The following is a 19,940-nucleotide window of genomic DNA, read 5'->3' as shown; positions in this document are numbered from 1 at the left end:
TGTCTTAGGCTGCTCTCTTGCTAATTCAAATAGCTTTTTTGGGGAAATCAAGATAGCAAATATAGAGTGCACATAAAGGTCGCTAGTGTACTAAGAAAAATTAAGAAAATGAAGTTTTATTCCAGACAGTCAAAGGAACAAACATAGTCTTATGATATACTAAGCTGATGGGAATTTGGTATTATCAGTTTAGGACAAAGTTGAAGGGCAGTCCCATGAGATACATCACCTGAGTGACTGTATGTCTGAGTTCAGCAGACTCTGGGAAGAGGGATTGTAAATCTTCTGCTATTTTAAGAGTGAAATGATAGTCTTTTGATTAGAGCATGAAATTGGCCCTTAAAATGAACTTGAAAATCTTAGCAAAAGGCTGCTTCGTGTTCCTAAAATTCTAATTAAAACCTGCCTTGTAGTAGCTTGAGGCCCCAACTGACCAAAAAGATTATTACAAAAATGCCACTTAAATTGAAAGTCAGATCTCTGATTATGGATCAAGTGGTTAAGAGAAGCCAGCACAGAAGGAGCATGAGCAAATGGAAGAAAAGGAATAAAGAATGTAAATGAGAAAAAGCAAAGGCCAGAAAGAAAAACCTAAATACAACTTAATGATGAGAATAGATCCCGTCCATTAGATAGGAAGCATAGCTTCCATTAAAAGAAATTACAATACATGTCTGGAAAAAAAAATTAGAAAGATGAAATTTCTCAAATAAAAAATAATGATGGAGCATATTCTTTTGTTTATTGTAATTTATCATTCTTCAAATTTTATTGTTGATTCTAAACCTATTATAAACATTCTCTAAAGTGAATCCTGCCTTGTTTTATGAGAGGACACTGAAAAAAATTTCTAACATTTCCTGAAAATAAACTAATAAACATAAGATTCAGGAGATTATTTTACCTGTAGAAGTACAATATTGAATTGTACCCATTTTTGTCTACAAGATTGGGCAAATTTCGTGCTGCCACACTGTCAAAGGAGTGTTAAAGAGCCTTGAAGAGCAGGGATGTTTTTGAGACTTAGAATACTATGCATAGCATTCTGCAGATAGAACATAGTCAGTCACACTGGATCAGGAAATTATCCCATCCAGCTTCATATGGCTCCTTTGGCAACAGCACTGTACCTGTGTCAATTGTTTTCCATGATGATGACATTGTGTCATCATGTTGACATATCCAGATATTGATCAGGCCCATTCTCTGATGCCACCTGCCCTTTCTCTGGTAATAAGAGTAAAGACTTTGTCTATTTCAGTCACTGTTGTATTCCCAGTTACGGTGCCTACACTTTGCAATCCATCACTTCTTATTTCATATAAAAGTTATTTAATCATGCATCCTATAAGACTATATACTCCTTCGATGTAGGATATATATCTGAATTCAGTGTCACATCTATTCACTGCTTTTAACACAATGCCTTGCACATAACTGATGGTTATATGTATAGATTGAATGATGAACTTCATTCAGTGGCTCACTATTACTTGCCATCTAGGAACTTATCCAAAAGTTTTGCAACTCGTAGGCAGGTCATGTGCAGTGCTGGGGTGGGGGGTGAGGGGTGGAGGAAATGAAACTGAATTGCTACAGAGTCATAGCTTGGCCACCAGCAGGCACAATGCCTTCTCCCCTCTTTGAATCTCTAGAGTGCCAGAGAGTCTGACTCTGTAATGTCAGCAATTCAGAGGGGGTGTTTTTCAGAAATAACTAATGATGATGAGTACACATTTCAGTGGATAGAGTGAGTAAGCAGGTGGGAGTAGATAAAGGTGAAGAAATCTAAATTATAAGAAAATTAAAAATACAGAACTGTAGAATATTATAGTGTCAATTCACAAATCATAGAGGGAAACTCAGAACGAGATAGTTGAATGCTTCATGTTCACTGTGCAGAAAAAGAATAGTGCAGGTCTGAAATTGCCTATTCTTAGAAAAGCCTGCTTGCAAGGTTGGCCCTCTTGCTGGTCTTTGGGAATTTGGCTAGTAAACAGTCCCACACACTGATATAAAACTCTCCCTAAATACTATTTGTGGTTCACTGTGCCTAAACTGTGCAAAGAATATGTTTATACTTAACACCTGCCTTCCTTTTGGGAATCTAGAATTTTGGTATATACTGGGCAGAGGATACCTACATACCAGCCTCCAAAAAAACCATTGGTGGTGTCTCTAATGAGCTGCCCTGGTAGACAATATTTCCCATTTATTTTAACAACTTGATGCTGGAGGAATTAAGCATGTCCTATGAATTACACTGTGTGTTTGGGGGACTCTTGGAAGCGTGCACCTAGTTTCATCTAGACTTCCCCCATGCACATTTTCCTTTTGCTGATTTTCCTTTGTATCCTTTTACTGTCATAAATCTCAGTACAAGTACGACTATATGCTGAGTCCTGTGAGATCACCTAGCAAATCACCAAACCTGGAGTGATCTTGAGGAGCCCTGACATATTCACTTTATGGGTTTCAGCCTAGCTAATGTGTTGAGCCAGTCCTGGCTAGGACTGCAGGCTCTCAGAAGGCCTTTCACCACCAATCGGTAGAGGTGCAGGTAGACTTTTAGCCTTAGACTGGTATCTGGTCATCTTGGTGCGAATCCCATGTACATGCATCCCATTCTGTGTGAATGGGGTTTTTGGGTTTTTTTCCCACCATATTTTAATGTAGTCATTAAAAGCATGTGCTCTGAGTTGGGCTGCCAGGGATTGAATTCCAGCTTTACCACTCCCTAAGCAGTAGGACTTTGGGTATGTTACTTAAGTGCTGTGCATCGTCTGTAAGAGAATGTTAATAGTAAACTTAAACCTTAATAGGCTGTTGCTAGGATTAAATGAGATAAAACGTTAACACAGTAAGTGCCAAACATGTTTAATTATTTTCATAACTGGCATTATAAACAAGCAACAAGTTTATTTTGTCTTCCAGAATTCAGTAGGGAAATTCTCCCTGGATAAAAATATAGGGAGGTCAATAATTTCTTTGGCCACTTATAGATAATAAAAGCTCTATATTCATTTAAGTCATAAAATACAATCTTAATTTTCTACTCAGAAGGTTGGCTCCTTTGAAATAATCAAATCTTTCAGTTTAATATAAAATGAAATCCTTTAATATTCTTGCCTTGAATTCAATCTTGCCTTCTATTAAAATCTTGTTCCTTGATTTATTTTTGCAAATAATAATTTAATGATAAATTAATAGTAAAAAGATAAACTTTTGTCTATCTATTTACTTTACCCATTTCCAAATTACATTGTTTTTACTTTGCCTTTTATATTTAATATGTAGTTAGATTTGTTTTTTGAATCAGTGGGAGAGTCGTTTTTCTTTAATAGGTAAATATAGCCCATTAATATTTAGTGTTATAAAATGTTCAGTCTTAATTATACCATCTTAAGTCTCCTGTTTTTAATGCTTTTTAAACATTTCCTGTCATTCTGTCTTTTATATATGATCATCTTTCTGATAATTAGAAGATATATAGAATGTTTCTTGTTCTACTATAGGTTATCTTTTGAATGTGAACATACTGTTACTTCAAATTCAATTTAATCAATTGAAAGCACCCAGAGAGGCCTCCTTTTGAAAGACCATAGATATTATTACATAGATAGATAAAGAACTCACTATCCCTTGGCTACAACCTCAGTTTTTAGTGTTAGTGGGATTTTTCCCTGTCCCTTATAATTATTTATTTTTATTTTTAATATTGTATAGCTTTACTTTTATAAGTGACAACACATTGTTTTGTCACTATAATCAATTCTTTAGATTTAATTACATATTTAAATAAATTTCTTGACCATCATATCTTTTATATAAGGGCATTATCTTTCCTGAGTCTTTTTAAAGTCATCACTGGGTTGGTTAGAATAAGTCACAAGGTAGTTTTTCAAGAAGGATTCATGAGAGTTTATTTCTTAAATCTTTTACATATTTAATATGTCTTCATATTGTCTTTATACATAGATGACAACTTGATTAGATATAGAATTTTGAATTACTTTCAAATATATTTAGATGTTGTTTTTAATCTCCTGACTTGATTATTGCTCTGGAGAATTTTGAGGCCAGGCTTATGTTTGAGGGGGTCAATGAGGATTTGTAAGATTTATTTTATTTTATTTTATTTATTTATTTGTTTATTTTTGGCTGTGCCATGCAGCTTGTGGGATCTTAGCTTCCCAACCAGGGGTTGAACCTGGGTCCTTGGCAGTGAGAGTATGGAGTCCTAACCACTGGACCACTCAGGAATTCCTGATTTGTAAGATTTAATGTGCCCACCCTTGACCCTATGGAACTGACATCTTTAGGGTTAGGAGAAGTTCAGATGGTAGTTATCTTTATGATGAGTAAAAAGGAGTGTGAGAAGAGTCTTCTAGGGCTTGGGAGAAGTTCTGTTTCTGAATCTGGGTGCTGGCTATATTATTATTTGTAAAAAAATTTGTAAAAAAATTTGTATTATTTGTAAAAAAAATTATTGAGTAGTACACTTATGTGTATTTTTAATGTATATTACATTTCAATAAAAAGTTTTTGAAAGTTCATGTACCCAGTCTTGCAGATACTTAGAAAAATTGATAGGGTGCAAGCTCTTAATGTGTTACAAATATAAATAACCAAATTAACTTGTTGCAGAATTTCCCTTCAATAGTTTCCATAAACTATTCCATAAGAAAATTAGATTCCCATTAGAGGCAAACAAAAAGGGATGGTAACGTATAGGCAAAGAAAAACAAATTTCCTTGAAGTCCATTAACTGATTCTCAGTAGATTCACATAAATTGTGTCTTAGATCTTTGGTACTGTACTTATTTTACTTGTTGATGTTCATCTCAAGAATGCAGAGAGACCAAAAGATTGTATTTGTAAAAGTGCTTTTTGATGTTCATTAAAACAAGATGGAAAAGCCAAAGTAATAGCCGTGTAGCCTTTTTATAGATCATAAAAGGAATAAATAAAGCCTCTTAAAAGTATGTTTGAAGCTTCACTGGTCCTAGTCAGAAAATGGAATTATTTAGTATTTCAATAAAGCAGTGGGACCATCCTCTTTTTATGAACCATTAGTATCGTGCCAGCTGCCTGCTTTTAACGTCAGTGAAAAGAGGATGGATGGAATTTTCACACGCACAGTTTGTGTTGGAAACAATAAAACATACACGAACCTTTTCTACAGATCCCCTTTGACCTATTTAATAAAATAACAGAATCCCAAATTGTGAATTGTTTTTAAAGCACCTGAGTAGCTGAGAGATCTCATTGCACGTGGGCGGGTCACTAGGGCAGACATCAGTGTAGCTCAGTCCTCTCAATCACTGCCACACTCCCTTTTCTCTTTTTGTTATTTTATATTCATGACCATTCTTTCTTTCCTTATGTAAATATAAAGATATACCGTTTAATTCCTGACTCTGTTTGCTAAATAGAGAAGGCAATTCATTAATGCATCACTCAGTATTTCTCCTTGTAGAAATGTTGTGCCTTGCTAAGCAGAGGAAAAGGCTCTCAGGAAGGCTTCCTTTACATTGATAGAAACAGGTGTTCTCTTTTAGTTGTCAAGTCAGCTCCCTTCTGAGAATCTCAGATAAGTGGTCCAAATTACATCTAAGAGGAAAATTTGTTAAAGCATAATTACTTTTCATCATAGTGCCACAAATAATGAAAAGAACAGAACACTGGAAGTATATTGTATTCTACTTAATCACCATCGTTTTAAAAAGCTGATGTAGAATTCCTTACTTCAAGACAAAACTATATAGGTTTGGTGGTAAATTAGGCATATTTTCTAAACACTAAATTATATTTCTTCTAATTCACATTTGGCTAAGAAAAGCTGACTAGTCTTTGTAGCAGTGGAATATAAGTGATAAGATTTGCAGCTGCCATTTCAAACAGTGCATTTTTGTCTATTCTTCAGTAGCTTCCTGTGTTTCTATTCATCCTGAATGAATACCTTTCTTTATCTTTCTTGATAAATTTCAACACAGTTGCCTATCTATGCAGAATGCAGTCAGACTCCTTATATCACCTTGCCTATCCATTGCCCTCCTCCCTCACCCCCACCCAAGAGCTAAACTTGTGGAGATCGATAGATTGTTTGTATGGGTAGAAACAGTAAAGCTTTGCCCAGTGATAAACAATTATTTAGAATAGTGCATAAAAAATTCTGGTCATCAGAATTTTATCTAGCATTTATCTGCATTTAAGAGAATGTCTAAAACCAAATAACTTCAGCTGAGGCATAATGGAAAATCTGAGATCAGTGAAACTAGTTTTGACTAAGAGCTCAGCCATTGATCAGCTATGGGAAGGTTGCTTGAACTTTGCTGTTTATTCCTATAAAATTAGGATAATAATTATATAACGAAACAAATAGCATAACATTTGACATATATACACTACTATGTATAAAATAGATAACTAATGAGAACCTACTGTATAGCACAGGGGACTCTATACTCAGTGCTCTGTGGTGATCTAAATGGGAAGGAAATCCAAAAAAAGTGGGGATATATGTATATGTATGGCTGATTCATGTTGCTGTACAGCAGAAACTAACACAGCATTGTAAAGCAACTATACTCCAATAAAAATTAATAGAAAAAGAAACAAATAGCATAACAAAAGCATTTTCTAGGATTGTACTTGTTTAATAGTAGTAATTATAAAAGAAATCTAATATTTTAGGGAGGATGAGTAGACTTTTGGAAGGTTATGGGAGAAGATGCCCATCCTATGTCAGCACCTTTAACTAGTATCAGGGTCTTTGGGTCACCTTCTGTTTTCCCAATTGCTTTCTGTTTTTTTGCCATCAGCAGTTCTTCCTCTATGATCCTTGCTGTTTATCCTTTCCAGACCATATAATCGAGAACCTCCCACCCCCATACCCAGTCTCTTTTTGCATCCCACATTGATGACTGTTTCATCTCTCCAGCCAACTGGGTCGATGGAATAGAAATGCCTATTCATAAAATAAAATTTGTCTCGATTAAGTTACCATGGAGAAGAGCTGTAGGCTTTGCAGTACATTACACGTCTAAAGCAGGGATTGGCAAAGGGTCGGACAGTGTATATTTTAGACTGAGTGGGCCATATGGTTTCTGTTGTAGCTATTCAACTCTTTTGTTGTAGTGTGAAAGTAGATATAGAAATATGTAAACAAATGAGAATGGCAGTGTTCCCTGAAAACTTTATTTACAAAAACAGATGGTCGTCTGGATTTAGCCCATGGGCCATAATTTTCTGGGTCTCTAAGACATGGGGATGAGTCATACAATACTAGTGTTTAAAGGGATATGGCAATCATGCAGTCCAGCTTTCCCTAATGTGTGATCCATAGACAGCTGTCCCCCTGCAATCAAAGGTTAACTGGTCAAATATATCTTTGAAGTGCTACATGATGTTCCCCCTTCTTAGAGGCTCACCAATACATTAGCAATACTCAAGGCCCTGACTTTCTTCAGGGGTGGAATATAAGTAATAAGAATGATAACTTATGCTTTAATAGTGCTTACTGTGTGCCCAGAACTATTCTAAATGCTTTTACATATATTTGTTCATTTAATCTCAAAGCCCTATGAAGTATGTAGTATTGTTGATACCATTTTATAGTTGATGAAAGTGAGGCACTGAAAGGTTAATTAATCTGCCCAAGGTAGCATAATTAGTGGTGCCTCGATACAAATTTACGCAGTCTGGCTCCAGGGTCTGTGCCCTCAGCTACCCTTCCACCTCTGTGTAATATCTAGACACTTCTGGGAAACAGTGTGAGCTAAGAAAGTGCTTCTTTCATCCAGTTCTCTCAGTTAACACATTGGAAAAGCAAGGTCTAGAGAGATTCAGGTGACTTTGCAAAGGTCACAAGTATAATTAATAACTGAGACCAGTCTACAAATCAGTTAAATCACCACCTGGTACTTGAAGAAATGCTCGAATTAATCCTTTGTAAAGACAGAAATCCTTTTAAAAATGAGTAATCGTCTCTAATTTTCCCTTTTTAATTCAGGCTTTTATAACCAGCTTCATTTCAGTGGGGTAAATACAGTTTGATTTTTAAAAAGTAGAATTATTTTCACTTTAAAAAATCTGATAGGCAATCTTCTGTTAAGAGAAATATGACCAATATTTATCTCTAACTTGGACCTCTTTCCCCGGCTCTGAGCCATTGATTCTCAAGTCTCAGTGTACAGTAGAATCACTTGGGGTACTTGGAAAAAATGATGGTAGGCCCCACCCTACTGCTTCAGAAATTACATTTTAATTGAGGATCTGGTGTAAGTGTTTCAAAAGCTGCCCCCAGGAGTTTCTTGTATGGAGCTGGATTGTGAATCACGTTTGTTATCGTCTGCTAAATTTGTCCACCTGCATTAACAGCTAACATTTAAAATGCTACATGGCATGAAATGAAACTTACGGCTATGGTCCATGGGTTATAATTAATAAAAATGTGACCACATTCCAAGCATGAGTGGAACTTTAGCATTGCAGATAAATTGTACTGGTGGTTATAATATGCAGTCAGTTTTATGTGAGTGGGACGTTTGGATCGACGTGCATAGCTGCAGAACCAGACTAACCAGAAAACTCAGATTCTGATAGGTTGCCAGAAGTCTGTATGGCTCAGATAGAGGCTGGTCTTGACTTTTTAAAAAATTGAAGTATAGTTGATTTATGATATTGTATTAGTTTCAGGGGTACAGCAAAGTGATTGTTATTTTTTTTCTGATTATCTTCCATTATAGGTTATTACAAGATATTGAATATAATGCCCTGTGATATACAGTAAATTCTTGTTGCCTATCTACTTTATGTATAGTAGTTTGTTAACCCCATACTCCTAATTCGTCCCCCTCCCACCCTCAGTCTTCACTTTGATGTGGCTCTCTAATGCCTGGGACTTAAGGTGGAAGAAACACATACTTTGAAGGATTAGGTTTTGCCACCATTCTCTGCCTACTTACAAATGTTAAAATCATTTATAACAAAAGAATTTAGAGAATAAATCATGTGTAGTAAAGTAATTTAGGATAGAAATAGAACATTTATGAGACGAAATGGGATAGAAATTATCAGGGACTTGAGATGGTCTAATTACTACTATTGAACACTAAATTTGTCTTTAACTTTTTTGGTAGTTAAGGCAAAAAAAGGATATAAATATAGTTTTATATTTTGGCTAAAAACAGCTTTCACTTTGCAGAGAAAATTGTTATTTTTAAACTAATTTCAACCAGCAATTTAACATATATCCTTGGGATAACACAATTAAAAATATCTTCACCAGAGTTTTGCAAAAGTTATAGAAAGGCTGTTCAATTGGTGATAGTTGTAAGAACCATCATGTAGTTGAATAAACCAAATATTTTGAGTAAGTAAAGACATTTCTACAGTTGTTCATTCACTCATTCATTTATTCAATCACCTGTTTGCTTTTAATTGCTAACGTTATGCTGGATACAATGTTAAGTTCTGGAAATAAGGTGATCAATAAGATGTCATGCTTGTTCTCAAGGGGTACACAGTATAGTAGGAGAAATGCTCAGAAAACCCCAAATTTCTAGTGAGAGAGGTCAGAGACTGAAATAAAGGTGTGTATATGTTATGGGAACACAAAGAAGGAGGACCTAAGTGGAGGACCAAGGAAGATTGAATAGGTTTAATCAGATAGATGAGCAGTGAAAATGCATTCCAAGAGGAAGAACAGCAGGATAAATGTCAGGGAAGGGAGAGTGCGTGGTGCTTCAGAAGAATTACAAGTATCTCCCCTAAATTGGACGGTGGGGTTCATATGGGGCTTCAGAATGAGAGACCTACGTCGGGGTCAGATTCCAAAGGGTCAGGCCAAAGACTTGAGACTTCATATGAAAGTGATGGGTAGTCACCTTAGTATTTTCGGCAGTCGGGTCATGTGATCAGATTTGTGTTTTAGAAAGATCACTTTAGCTACAATGTAGACGGGAGACCGACTGGGAGATCACTTAGGAGGCTGTTAGTGTAATGCACTTCTTGAGTGTTGAGGCTCTGAAGGAAAGCAATGGGAATGGAGAACAGGGGACCGATTCTGCAGCTTTTCAGGAGTTTGACTTGTATGAATGGGTTAATGACTGTAGAGAGGGGAAGCAGAAAGAAGGAAGAAAAGTTTCCTGGCTTAGGTGACTGGGCAGCTTGTGGCACAATACATGGAAATCTAGAGCAACTGGGGAGAATCAGGTTTGTGGGTCGGGAGCAAAGATTGGAAGATGGTGAAAACGAGTTCAGGTGATACTTACGGGACTATAAGTGGAGAATTCCAATAGAGCGTTGAGATCTGAGCTGGAGGCAGTAGATTTGGAATTTACCAGCATGTAGGTGGCAGTTATAGATGGCAGCGTATATTAGTGAGATAACTTAAGAGTATATAAATCGAAGAGAGACCAGAGTTTGGAACCCTGAGAAACACTCACACTTAAGGCTTGTAGAGGACACAGAGCTTACGAGGGAAACAGAGCATAAGTATGAATAAACTAGGAGTATGTGGGATAATGGAAGTGATCAATAGGATACATGTAATTTGGGACAGAGATGTAATTTGGGATAATATAATAGGGATGTAATTTGGTAATTTGATAGATGTAATAGGGAGGTAATTTTTTTTTTTTTTTTTTTTTTTGTGGTACGCGGACCTCTCACTGTTGTGGCCTCTCCCGTTGCGGAGCACAGGCTCCAGACGCGCAGGCTCAGCGGCCATGGCTCACGGGCCCAGCCGCTTCGTGGCATGTGGGATCTTCCCAGACCGGGGCACAAACCCGCGTACCCTGCATCGGCAGGCGGACTCTCAACCACTGCGCCACCAGGGAAGCCCATAGGAAGGTAATTTGATAGATGTAATAGGGAGGTAATTTGAGACAGAGATAGAAAGTGTACATTAAACTGTGAAATATCAACTGTGTCAGATGGGACTTGATAGGTGTTGGGTCTCTGGCTGCTGGACTGAATTCTCTTAGTAGAAGCCTATGGATGATTTATATTATTTAACGGACAGATGTTTTAGATATCAGATATGTTTCAAAAGTTTGAAATCCAAACATTTCTCCACACACTTAAGCCCAGGTGTGAATGCAGAATAATGTTCCTGAAAAATCTTGAAAACATCTAAGCACAGCAGTTGGAGGTGATGATGTCCTTGACCATGAAACATGGAAGAGACAATTTTAGCTTAAAAAATGTAAGACCAGTTTTTCCCAATTAAGCACTTCAGTGGATGGAAGCTAATACATGCTCAGTGGAATGGATGATCTGAAATCAATCTGTATTGTGAAGCTATTGCCAGAATGAATTAACTGCGTATAAGGGCACCACATAACTGAGTGCACTCTCGTGATGATTAGGGTTATTTGAAATTCACCAATTTAAATATGACAGTTTTAGTTTGGGTATTATTGGTGTTTAATTGTCTTTGTGAATTGTATTAGACTACATGCCCGACTGTTTATTTAAGACCTTTCCTAGTTAGAAATAATGTAAGTAGACCAAGTATCACTGATATCTGGCATATCTGTGGATTTTCTTCCCTATCTATGGATTCTCAGAATCTGTGGGTAACATAAAGTGAACAGAGGCCTTTTTGATTTGTACCTCCTTAAGTGGGTTTATTGACTGTCATGACTTTGTTTTGGTCCTCATGAAATACATGTGCCCTGATTCCAGGCTGAATGAAAGAAGCAAAACTTCCCAGGGATTTTCTAAGTCCCAATATTATAGTATTTGTAGCTATGAATCTCTCTTCTGTACCTGTCATCTAAACTACTTACATCTCATAGGGGAGAGGAGATGTTTCTGTTTGTCTTTCTGGAAGCTTATCTAGTTTCTGACACTCCTGACTGCAACACTGCTAATTGCATCAGAGTTCTCAACCATTTAAATTCCTTGGTGTTCCCTAAATTTCAAGTCTTGTGTGTATCATCCCCAGTTTTCAGCATCCACATGTAAAAAATCTCAAGCTTCACTTTAAAAAGATAACACAAGAGGGAATTTTTCCCCCTATCAAGAGGCCAATGAGCGCTGTAAATAAGGAGAAAAGAGGAATGTTTTAGAACCAAGGAAGGTCATTATGTAAATACAACCATTTGGCTTCCTACAGATTCTTCACTGAGAAATCAAGAAAGAGGGCTAAAGAGATTTAAAATTTTTTCTGTAATTAGTAGAATTTTTAAAAATAGCAAGCCTCTCTGCAGTTATTAGATCTCTAGTATTAGTATCAACAGTAGAGATAAAATGCTTCTCTTTTTGTTTCTACTTACAAGAGGGACCTTATTTTGTTTACTTCTCAGTGCACCTGAGCATTATGAATTGCATTGATCTATTGTAGAATGATATCATAATAGCATATAGATTAAATATCACTATTAGAGTACTCCTTGCTACTCAAAGTGTGTTCCAAGGGCCAGCAGCATTGATATTACAGGGGAGCTTGTGAAAATGCAGAATCTCAGGCTCTAACCTAGATTTACTGAATCACTATCTGCATCTATCATAATCCCCAGATGATTCCTCTGTACATTAATATACTTTTTTTAAATTTATAAATTAATTAATTAATTTTTTGACTGACTTGGGTCTTTGTTGCTGTGTGTGGGCTTTCTCTAGTTGCGGCAAGTGGGGGCTACTCTTCGTTGCGGCGCGCGGGCTTCTTATTGCAGTGGCTTCTCTTGTTGCGGAGCACGGGCTCTAGGCGCGCAGGCTTCAGTAATTTTGGCATGCGGGCTCAGTAGTTGTGGTGAACGGGCTTAGTTGCTCCACAGCATGTGGGATCTTCCCCGACCACAGCTCAAACCTGTGTCCCCTGCTTTGGCAGGTGGATTCTTAACCACTGCGCCACCAGGGAAGCCCTGTACATTAATATTTAAGAAACACTAGTCTAGATGAATAATAACCATACAAATACCCCAGATGATTATTTTTGGTCAAGAAAATTATAAGGAAAGCGCCTACTGTGGCTCAAAGTACATAATAGAATTCCTTTCACAATAGAACTTCCTTGTAGTTCAGTAAATCAAATGATTAGTTGGCAATGATGAAGAATTAACATAAAAAAAATCATTTTTTTCACTTTTCCAACCGTCTTGTTTTCTAAATTCATTTTTGTTCCAGAGCTGAAATAAAGACCCACAGGTGCAAAGAATAAATTTTAAAAAATAACTCTTTAGAGAACTGATTAAATAAATCAATCAGTTTCATTGTGTATCAGTTTGCCTACAATGGATATTTCCTTGATGTGAGTTAAATCTAATTGATGGGCAACATATCCTCTGTACAAAGTTCTTACATCAAAAAAACAAAACAAAACCCTACCTTATTAACATTTCCATAATAGAATTGAAAGAGTTGAGTGGAAAACTGAAAGGAAGTTTGAATAGTTTGATATTCTCAAGACTTTGGGCATATGGATGCCATTAGCATGATGTCTAGTCAATGAAATGTTGGTTAATCTGAAACTTGTAAAAATATGCAGTAAGGAAACTTAGAGAGATAGGCTTCATTGAGGGCAGACCTGGTTAAGCAATTGTAAATTATAATATTACATTAGAAAACTTAGAGTCATTTTATAATCTTCCCTTTTCTCAATCCTTTCATCCAATTAATGTGCAAGTTCTGTTGGTTCCACTGCTAATGTACATCTTGAATTAATCCACTTCTCTATCTGTACCACTAACTATATTCCAAGCTGTCACTATCCAAAAGGTCTTCCCTCTTCCTCATAGCAGCCAGAGTCACCTTATAAAAATTATGAAATAAGTCCATGTGACTCCTATACTTAAATATCATTCATTGACATTTCATTGCTTTTATATTCTTATACAAATTCCTTAGTACATCAATGAGGCCTGGCATGGTCTTTTCAATCTGTCTCATGCCACACTTCTTCCTTATTCCCCTCACTCCTGTCTCTACATTTCTCTTGGTTCCTAAAGTATATACCTCTCTTCCTCACCATAAAACATTGTATGTCTTACTCCTTTTTCTACATCATGTCTCAGGGTTTTGTTTGTTTGTTTGGGGTTTTTTTGGCCATATCAAGCAGCATGTGGGATCTTAGTTCCCCGACCAGGGACAGAACCTGTGCCCCCTGCAGTGGAAGCTTGGAGTCTTAACCACTGGACCACCAGGGAAGTCCCTCTATATCATGTCTCAGTTTTAATGTCACCTTTTCAAGGGACATTAAACTGTCTGTAGGAATGTAAGTTGGTGCAGCCACTATGGAAAACGGTATGGAGGTTCCTCAAAAAACTAAAAATAGAATTACCATATGATCCAGCAATCCCACTCCTGGGCATATATCCAGACAGAACTGTAAGTCAAAAAGATACATGCATCCCTATGTTCACAGCAGCACTATTCACAATAGCCAAGACATGGAAACAACCTAAATGTCCATTGACAAATGAATGGATAAAGAAGATGTGGTACATATATGCAATGGAATACTACTCAACCATAAAAAGGAATGAAATAATGACATTTGCAGCAATACGGATGGACCTAGAGTTATTATGTTAAGTGAAGTTAGTCAGAAACAGAAAGACAAATACCATACGATATCACTTATATTTGGAATCTAAAATATGAGACAAATGAACTTATCTACAAAACAGAAATGACACAGATATAGAGAACAGACTTGTGGTTGCCAAGGGGGAGGGGGAGTGGATGAGGGATGAGGGAGGAGTTTGGGGTTAGCAGATGCAAGCTAGTATATATAGAATGGATAAATAATAAGGTCCTACTGTACAGCACAGGGAGCTATATTCAATGATAAACCATAATGGAAAAGAATATAAAAAAGAATGTACGTATATGCATAACTGAATCACTTTGCTGTATGGCATAAATTGACACAACATTGTAAATCAACTATACTTCAATTAAAAGAAAAATAATGTCACCTTTTCAGGAAGGAACTACCTGATTGTCTTACTTGAATTCTGATTCCTCTGTGTTTCTCTATTTTAACTCCCTGTTTAAGTCCTCAATAGCACATGACAAATTAATTTATAAATTTTATACATTTTGGATATTTATTCATTTATTGTCTGTCTTCCTCAAAGAAAGTAGGCTCCAATAAGGGCATACCTTGACTGTCTTGCTCACCACCGATTGTTGAGTACCTGGCAAAAAGCAGGCATCATTACACTTTTCTTGAATAGAAAGGATGACTGTAGAATAAATATAAAAAATTTCACATGCTTAATTTTTTATTACTTCCTTGGTCTTCTGTGGTTCCTAATTCATTATGCAAGTGATTAATTTTGAAGAAATCCTTTCAAGTTCATTATGTGAAGAAATATTAAACATGACATTTTACTCTTTCAAGGAATGCTCAGCATTGGAAACAAAATTAACATGCCAAGAGGATATTTTAATGGAACATTTTGTTGAAATTTGTATCAAGGGAACCAATTGAGGCTGCTAGCCTAGTTATTTGTCTTAGTCTGTGGTACCTTGTGATTGACTTTAAGAAAGTGAAGTGTGCTAGTTGCCGTATTTACCAGTACAATCTGTCAATATGGCATATAAACCAAATTTCAGGCCAACACATATGCAAAACTAAGAAGACCAAACTCTATGGGACTAAGAGTCTGACGAAATCATGAGTCTGAGAGACTGTGCTCTTATACATTTCAGGTAATTCTCCAATGAGGCGCATTCCCTGAAAGCCAAGCAAAGGGGCCCAAGACTCTACTGTATTTATCAAAACTATTGATAGATACCTCAGGACTTTAGAACTGAGTTATTAGAGCAAGAAAAAAGACAAATAGCCCAGCCAGGGGCCTGATGGTCTCTTCCTCTACATTGGAGGTACTCAGGTGATGGATTGAAGGACCTGAGTAAAGGAAGGAGTGTGGGTAGTATTGTGTATAAAGAACAATTTGGCACCACAATCAAACGTTAGTTGCATTTTTAGAATTCCAAACATCAGGATGAAAGGTGAAAAATATCTATTCAAATGCTTAACTTTAAGTGCACCTGATATATGGATATTTGAAGAGTCTGGATAATTGTATATATTTTAAGTCTGAATTTTACACCTTATATTCATTTCCTGGGGCTGCCATAAAAAAGTGCCACCAACCAGATGGCTTAAACAGCAGAAATTCATTGTCTCACAGTTCCGGATGCTAAAAGTATGGGATCGATGTGTCTGTAGGGTTGATTTGTTCTGAGGGCTGTGAGGAAAGGATCTGCCTCTTTCCTTGCATTGGAGATTGACATCTTATTCCTTTTATCTTCACATCATCTTCTCTCCATATGTGTCTGTGTCCAAATTTTCCCTTCTTATAAGGACACCATTCCTATTGAATTAGCCTACACTAGTGGCTTCATTTTAACTTGATTATCTCTGTAGAGAACCTTCTCTGAATAAAGTTACATTTTAAGGGATTAGGACTTCAACACAGGAATTTTGGGGAAATGCAATTCAACCCATAACAGACCTTCATAATTAATTTACTTAAATGGCATTTTATAATATAGAAAATAAAAGAACATGTCAAAAATATTTGCTTTATGTGGCCAAAAACTACACAGCACATCCAAAAAATCTAAGAAACTAACTGCACTTATAAAAATTCACATATGCTCTATATAGACTATAGTCTATGACCTATAAGCAAACTATAATAAAACTTTTTAATTGGGACTTCCCTGGTGGTCCAGTGGTAAAGAATCCACCTTATAATGCAGGGGACGCAGGTTTGATCCCTGGTCTGGGGACTAATATCCCACATGCCGCAGGTCAACTAAGCCCGCATGCCACAACTACTGAGCTCGCACACCTCGACTAGCGAGCCCGCGTGCTGCAAACTACGGAGCCCACGCGCTCTGGAACCCATGCATCACAATTAGAGAGAGAAAACCCAGACGCCACAGCTAGAGAGAAGCCCACACGCCACAATGAAGAGCCTGCATGCCACAATGAAAGATCCCGCATGCTGCAACTAAGACCTGATGCAGCCAAAAAAATAAATAAATCTTTAAAAAAATATACAAAAACTTTTTTATTGAGGAAGTTAATTAGCATCATTCTTTAAATTGGAATTTGTCTTTGAGCAGTTATTCAGCCTTAACTGGAGTCTGTTATAAGCACCCTTTTGGGGTAGAAATTTGGCATTAATAACTTAACACCTGACACCAGAGAACACATTTTCAGTGGAAGGAGCTATATGTGCTAATGAAGCTTGGAGCTTACTAGAGGTTGATTTTAATGTTTCTCTTGCTTTCTCCCTAATGAGATCTAAATTACGGCACTAATAGACTTATTTTCTTCACCTATTATTTAAAAGCCAGATCACATTTTAATTGCACATCGAATTGCCCATAAAATAATAAATAAGGTAAAATGCAGCACAATTATCCATCTTAAGAAATGTGCTAATCTCTTTTTGTTCCTGAATTCTTAGCTGGATTTTGTGAAGGACCTCAGCAAAATCCATTTTCTCTGTCTTTGAAATGGTGCTGTGTTTGTATGGCTAAGAAGAGGGTGCTACGATTCAAGAGTTGTGGTCTCTTGGTGTGATAAGAAATAAACAAAAGCCTATGTTCATACATTGATCCCACCATTCCTGTGGTTTTCCTAATTTTTTTCCTGTGGACAAAAAATAATGCTAATTTTCACCTTCAGGAAAAGGTTATTCTGCCATTTCTTGTGGCCATTAAGGATGGAACCTGCGATGTGGAGTCTATTCAGCTTTCTCCTTTCCTGATATCTCTTGTCTTTTCCACGCTCCCTCCTCCTGTCCGTACCCTGTGATGTTTTTGAAAAGTGCTTGGGTGCTCATTCTGCTTGATGTACTCATTACTGCCAGTGAGGCCTCCTTTGATTGACAGCTGAGATGGAGCAAGTGAGTTCTGATTCATATGCTTCAGTAGCTGTTGTACCGTAGGTCCTAGCCTGACAAATGAAGCAATTGGTGTAGTATTGCGATGTGATTACCTGGAACCACAAATCCAGATTCACTCAAATGAATGAAACTGATTTTGATTTGCAATCCAAGAAAGTAAGTTTCTAGAATGTCAGCCATCTATTTCTTTCCCCTGGTCTTTGGCCAAGTTGTGATATGACTAGGATGGATTTTATTTAAATTCAATCTTGTTGAATCATAGTGGCAATAGTCAAAACCCAAGTGAATAATTTTTTTCTACAATAATACATTCTTAGTGGATATAACTGTGTTAAGTATTTGGCATGACTCAGAAAGAGATTTAGTTTTGATGTTTTGGAAGATAATATGCATTAAACATAAGGACACATGTTCTCACAACTGCTCTCTTATAACAGAGTTTCCCATTCCTCACTCTCTGTCTAGGAATCAGTTGCAGTCTTGAAACTATTTTTGGAGAAAGTAAGGGCTTCACTTTGTATGTCCATGTGTAGAGCTGAGCAAGTCCACCTCCTCTCATCTCCATATTTTTCACCACTACTAAAAGGTATTGAGATCTATATACTCAGCTCCTTCTGGATGTTTATTGGGATCTGCTAGGCTAGTGGTTCTGGAATCTAGCTACATATGTAATATATGTAATATGGTTAATTTCTAAAAAAAATAAAGTAAGAATCAATTCACAGAATCTGAGGCCTCCCTTTAGAGCCACTTTATGAGTATCTCTGGGGTAGATCCTGGTAATAGAAGTTTTTATAAAAGCACTGCATGTGACTTGAATGCAAAGCCAGATCTGGGAACTTCTGTTCTGCATTGACTGAGTGGCAATGCCCATTTGGTACAGTGGTTTCTCTTTGACCTTTCCAAATAATCTATAGTGGAGCTGCGAGAAATCTCTGCTGTAATTCATGATTGATAGTGAGTTATTCATAAAATAGTTCTCTGGAAGTTTTATGATGTCATTTACAATATAATTTTAAGCTCTGCTTCTTTTTTTTGTTTGCGGTACACAGGGCTCTCACTGTTGTGGCCTCTCCCGTTGCGGAGCACAGGCTCCGGATGTGCAGGCTCAGTGGCCATGGCTCATGGGCCCAGCCGCTCTGCGGCATGTGGAATCTTCCCGGACCGGGGCACGAACCCATGTCCCCTGCATCGGGAGGCGGACTTTCAACCACTGCGCCACCAGGGAAGCCCTAAGCTCTGCTTTTTATTCTGTTATTGTATCTTTGAAGTTTGGTATGTCTTGCATTAAAACTACCTTTACAGAAGATTTTTTATTCCCTAAATCTTATATTTCAACAAATTTCTTCTCACCTTTACAAAAAAATCCTGATTTAAAAAATCATTTAAAGTATCATTGACACCAAAAGAAGATTAAAACTAAGATGAGATCAGTAAAAATTGATTTTTAATGGTGTCAAATCATTCTCTTTTGAATGAAGTAAAAGTTTAATTACTGTTTAGAAAGGACATCATGCATCTTATTACTGTAGTGTATCGTGTAACTAGAAATGTATCACCTACTATTAGAGACAACAAACTGAAATAGGATGCATATAAAGGGCACTTTAGCTGTCTAAGTAGAATCTATTGATCTGTGTGTTTCCAACAAGTCCAGTATTTTGTCTCTATATCCCATGTAATGGTTCAGTATAATTTACTTTACAACTTCAATTCTCTATCCTTCACTACACTGCTTGTTTTCAGAATTTATCTTTAGTTATCCGCCTCCTAGTTTCAGAACATCTTACTCTAAAAAAATCAGGAATTATTTTATATTAATTTCTTGAACATGTACTCTGACTTCTAGCATTGTTAGAGGAAGAATTAATTATGTTAAGTGAAAGTTGGAAGTATCTGGTATAGAAACTGGTGTTATTTGTGTGTGAGTATGTGTGGGTGTGTATTTCAAGGGCTTATTTCCATTAGAAACTTGATGTGGGAAATATATATGTTAGGGTACCAACTCTGGGCCTATTTATCTTTGATTTGTTCTGAGTTTCTTAAGGTTACTGG

At 36.8% G+C, this 19,940-nt stretch overlaps 1 protein-coding gene across 6 annotated transcripts in view; it reads left to right on the top strand.

Annotated features, from left to right (window-relative positions):
- EPM2A (EPM2A glucan phosphatase, laforin) overlaps window positions 1-19,940 on the top strand; it is a 106,742-nt gene that overhangs the window by 71,538 nt on the left and 15,264 nt on the right. For 5 of the 6 annotated variants that reach the window (XM_073789700.1, XM_073789703.1, XM_073789704.1 and 2 more), the window contains one exon: window positions 10,708-10,857. The exons of the other annotated variant lie outside the window; for it this stretch is intronic. In XM_073789700.1, the coding sequence (XP_073645801.1) occupies window positions 10,708-10,857 (150 nt within the window). The remainder of the gene's footprint in view (window positions 1-10,707; window positions 10,858-19,940) is intronic. 6 annotated transcript variants of the gene reach the window in all.

Source organism: Tursiops truncatus, chromosome 12 (assembly GCF_011762595.2).
Source record: "Tursiops truncatus isolate mTurTru1 chromosome 12, mTurTru1.mat.Y, whole genome shotgun sequence".
NCBI lineage: Eukaryota > Metazoa > Chordata > Mammalia > Artiodactyla > Delphinidae > Tursiops > Tursiops truncatus.
Note: the sequence above shows the minus strand (reverse complement) of the source record. Positions and strands in the feature narration are given on the sequence as shown.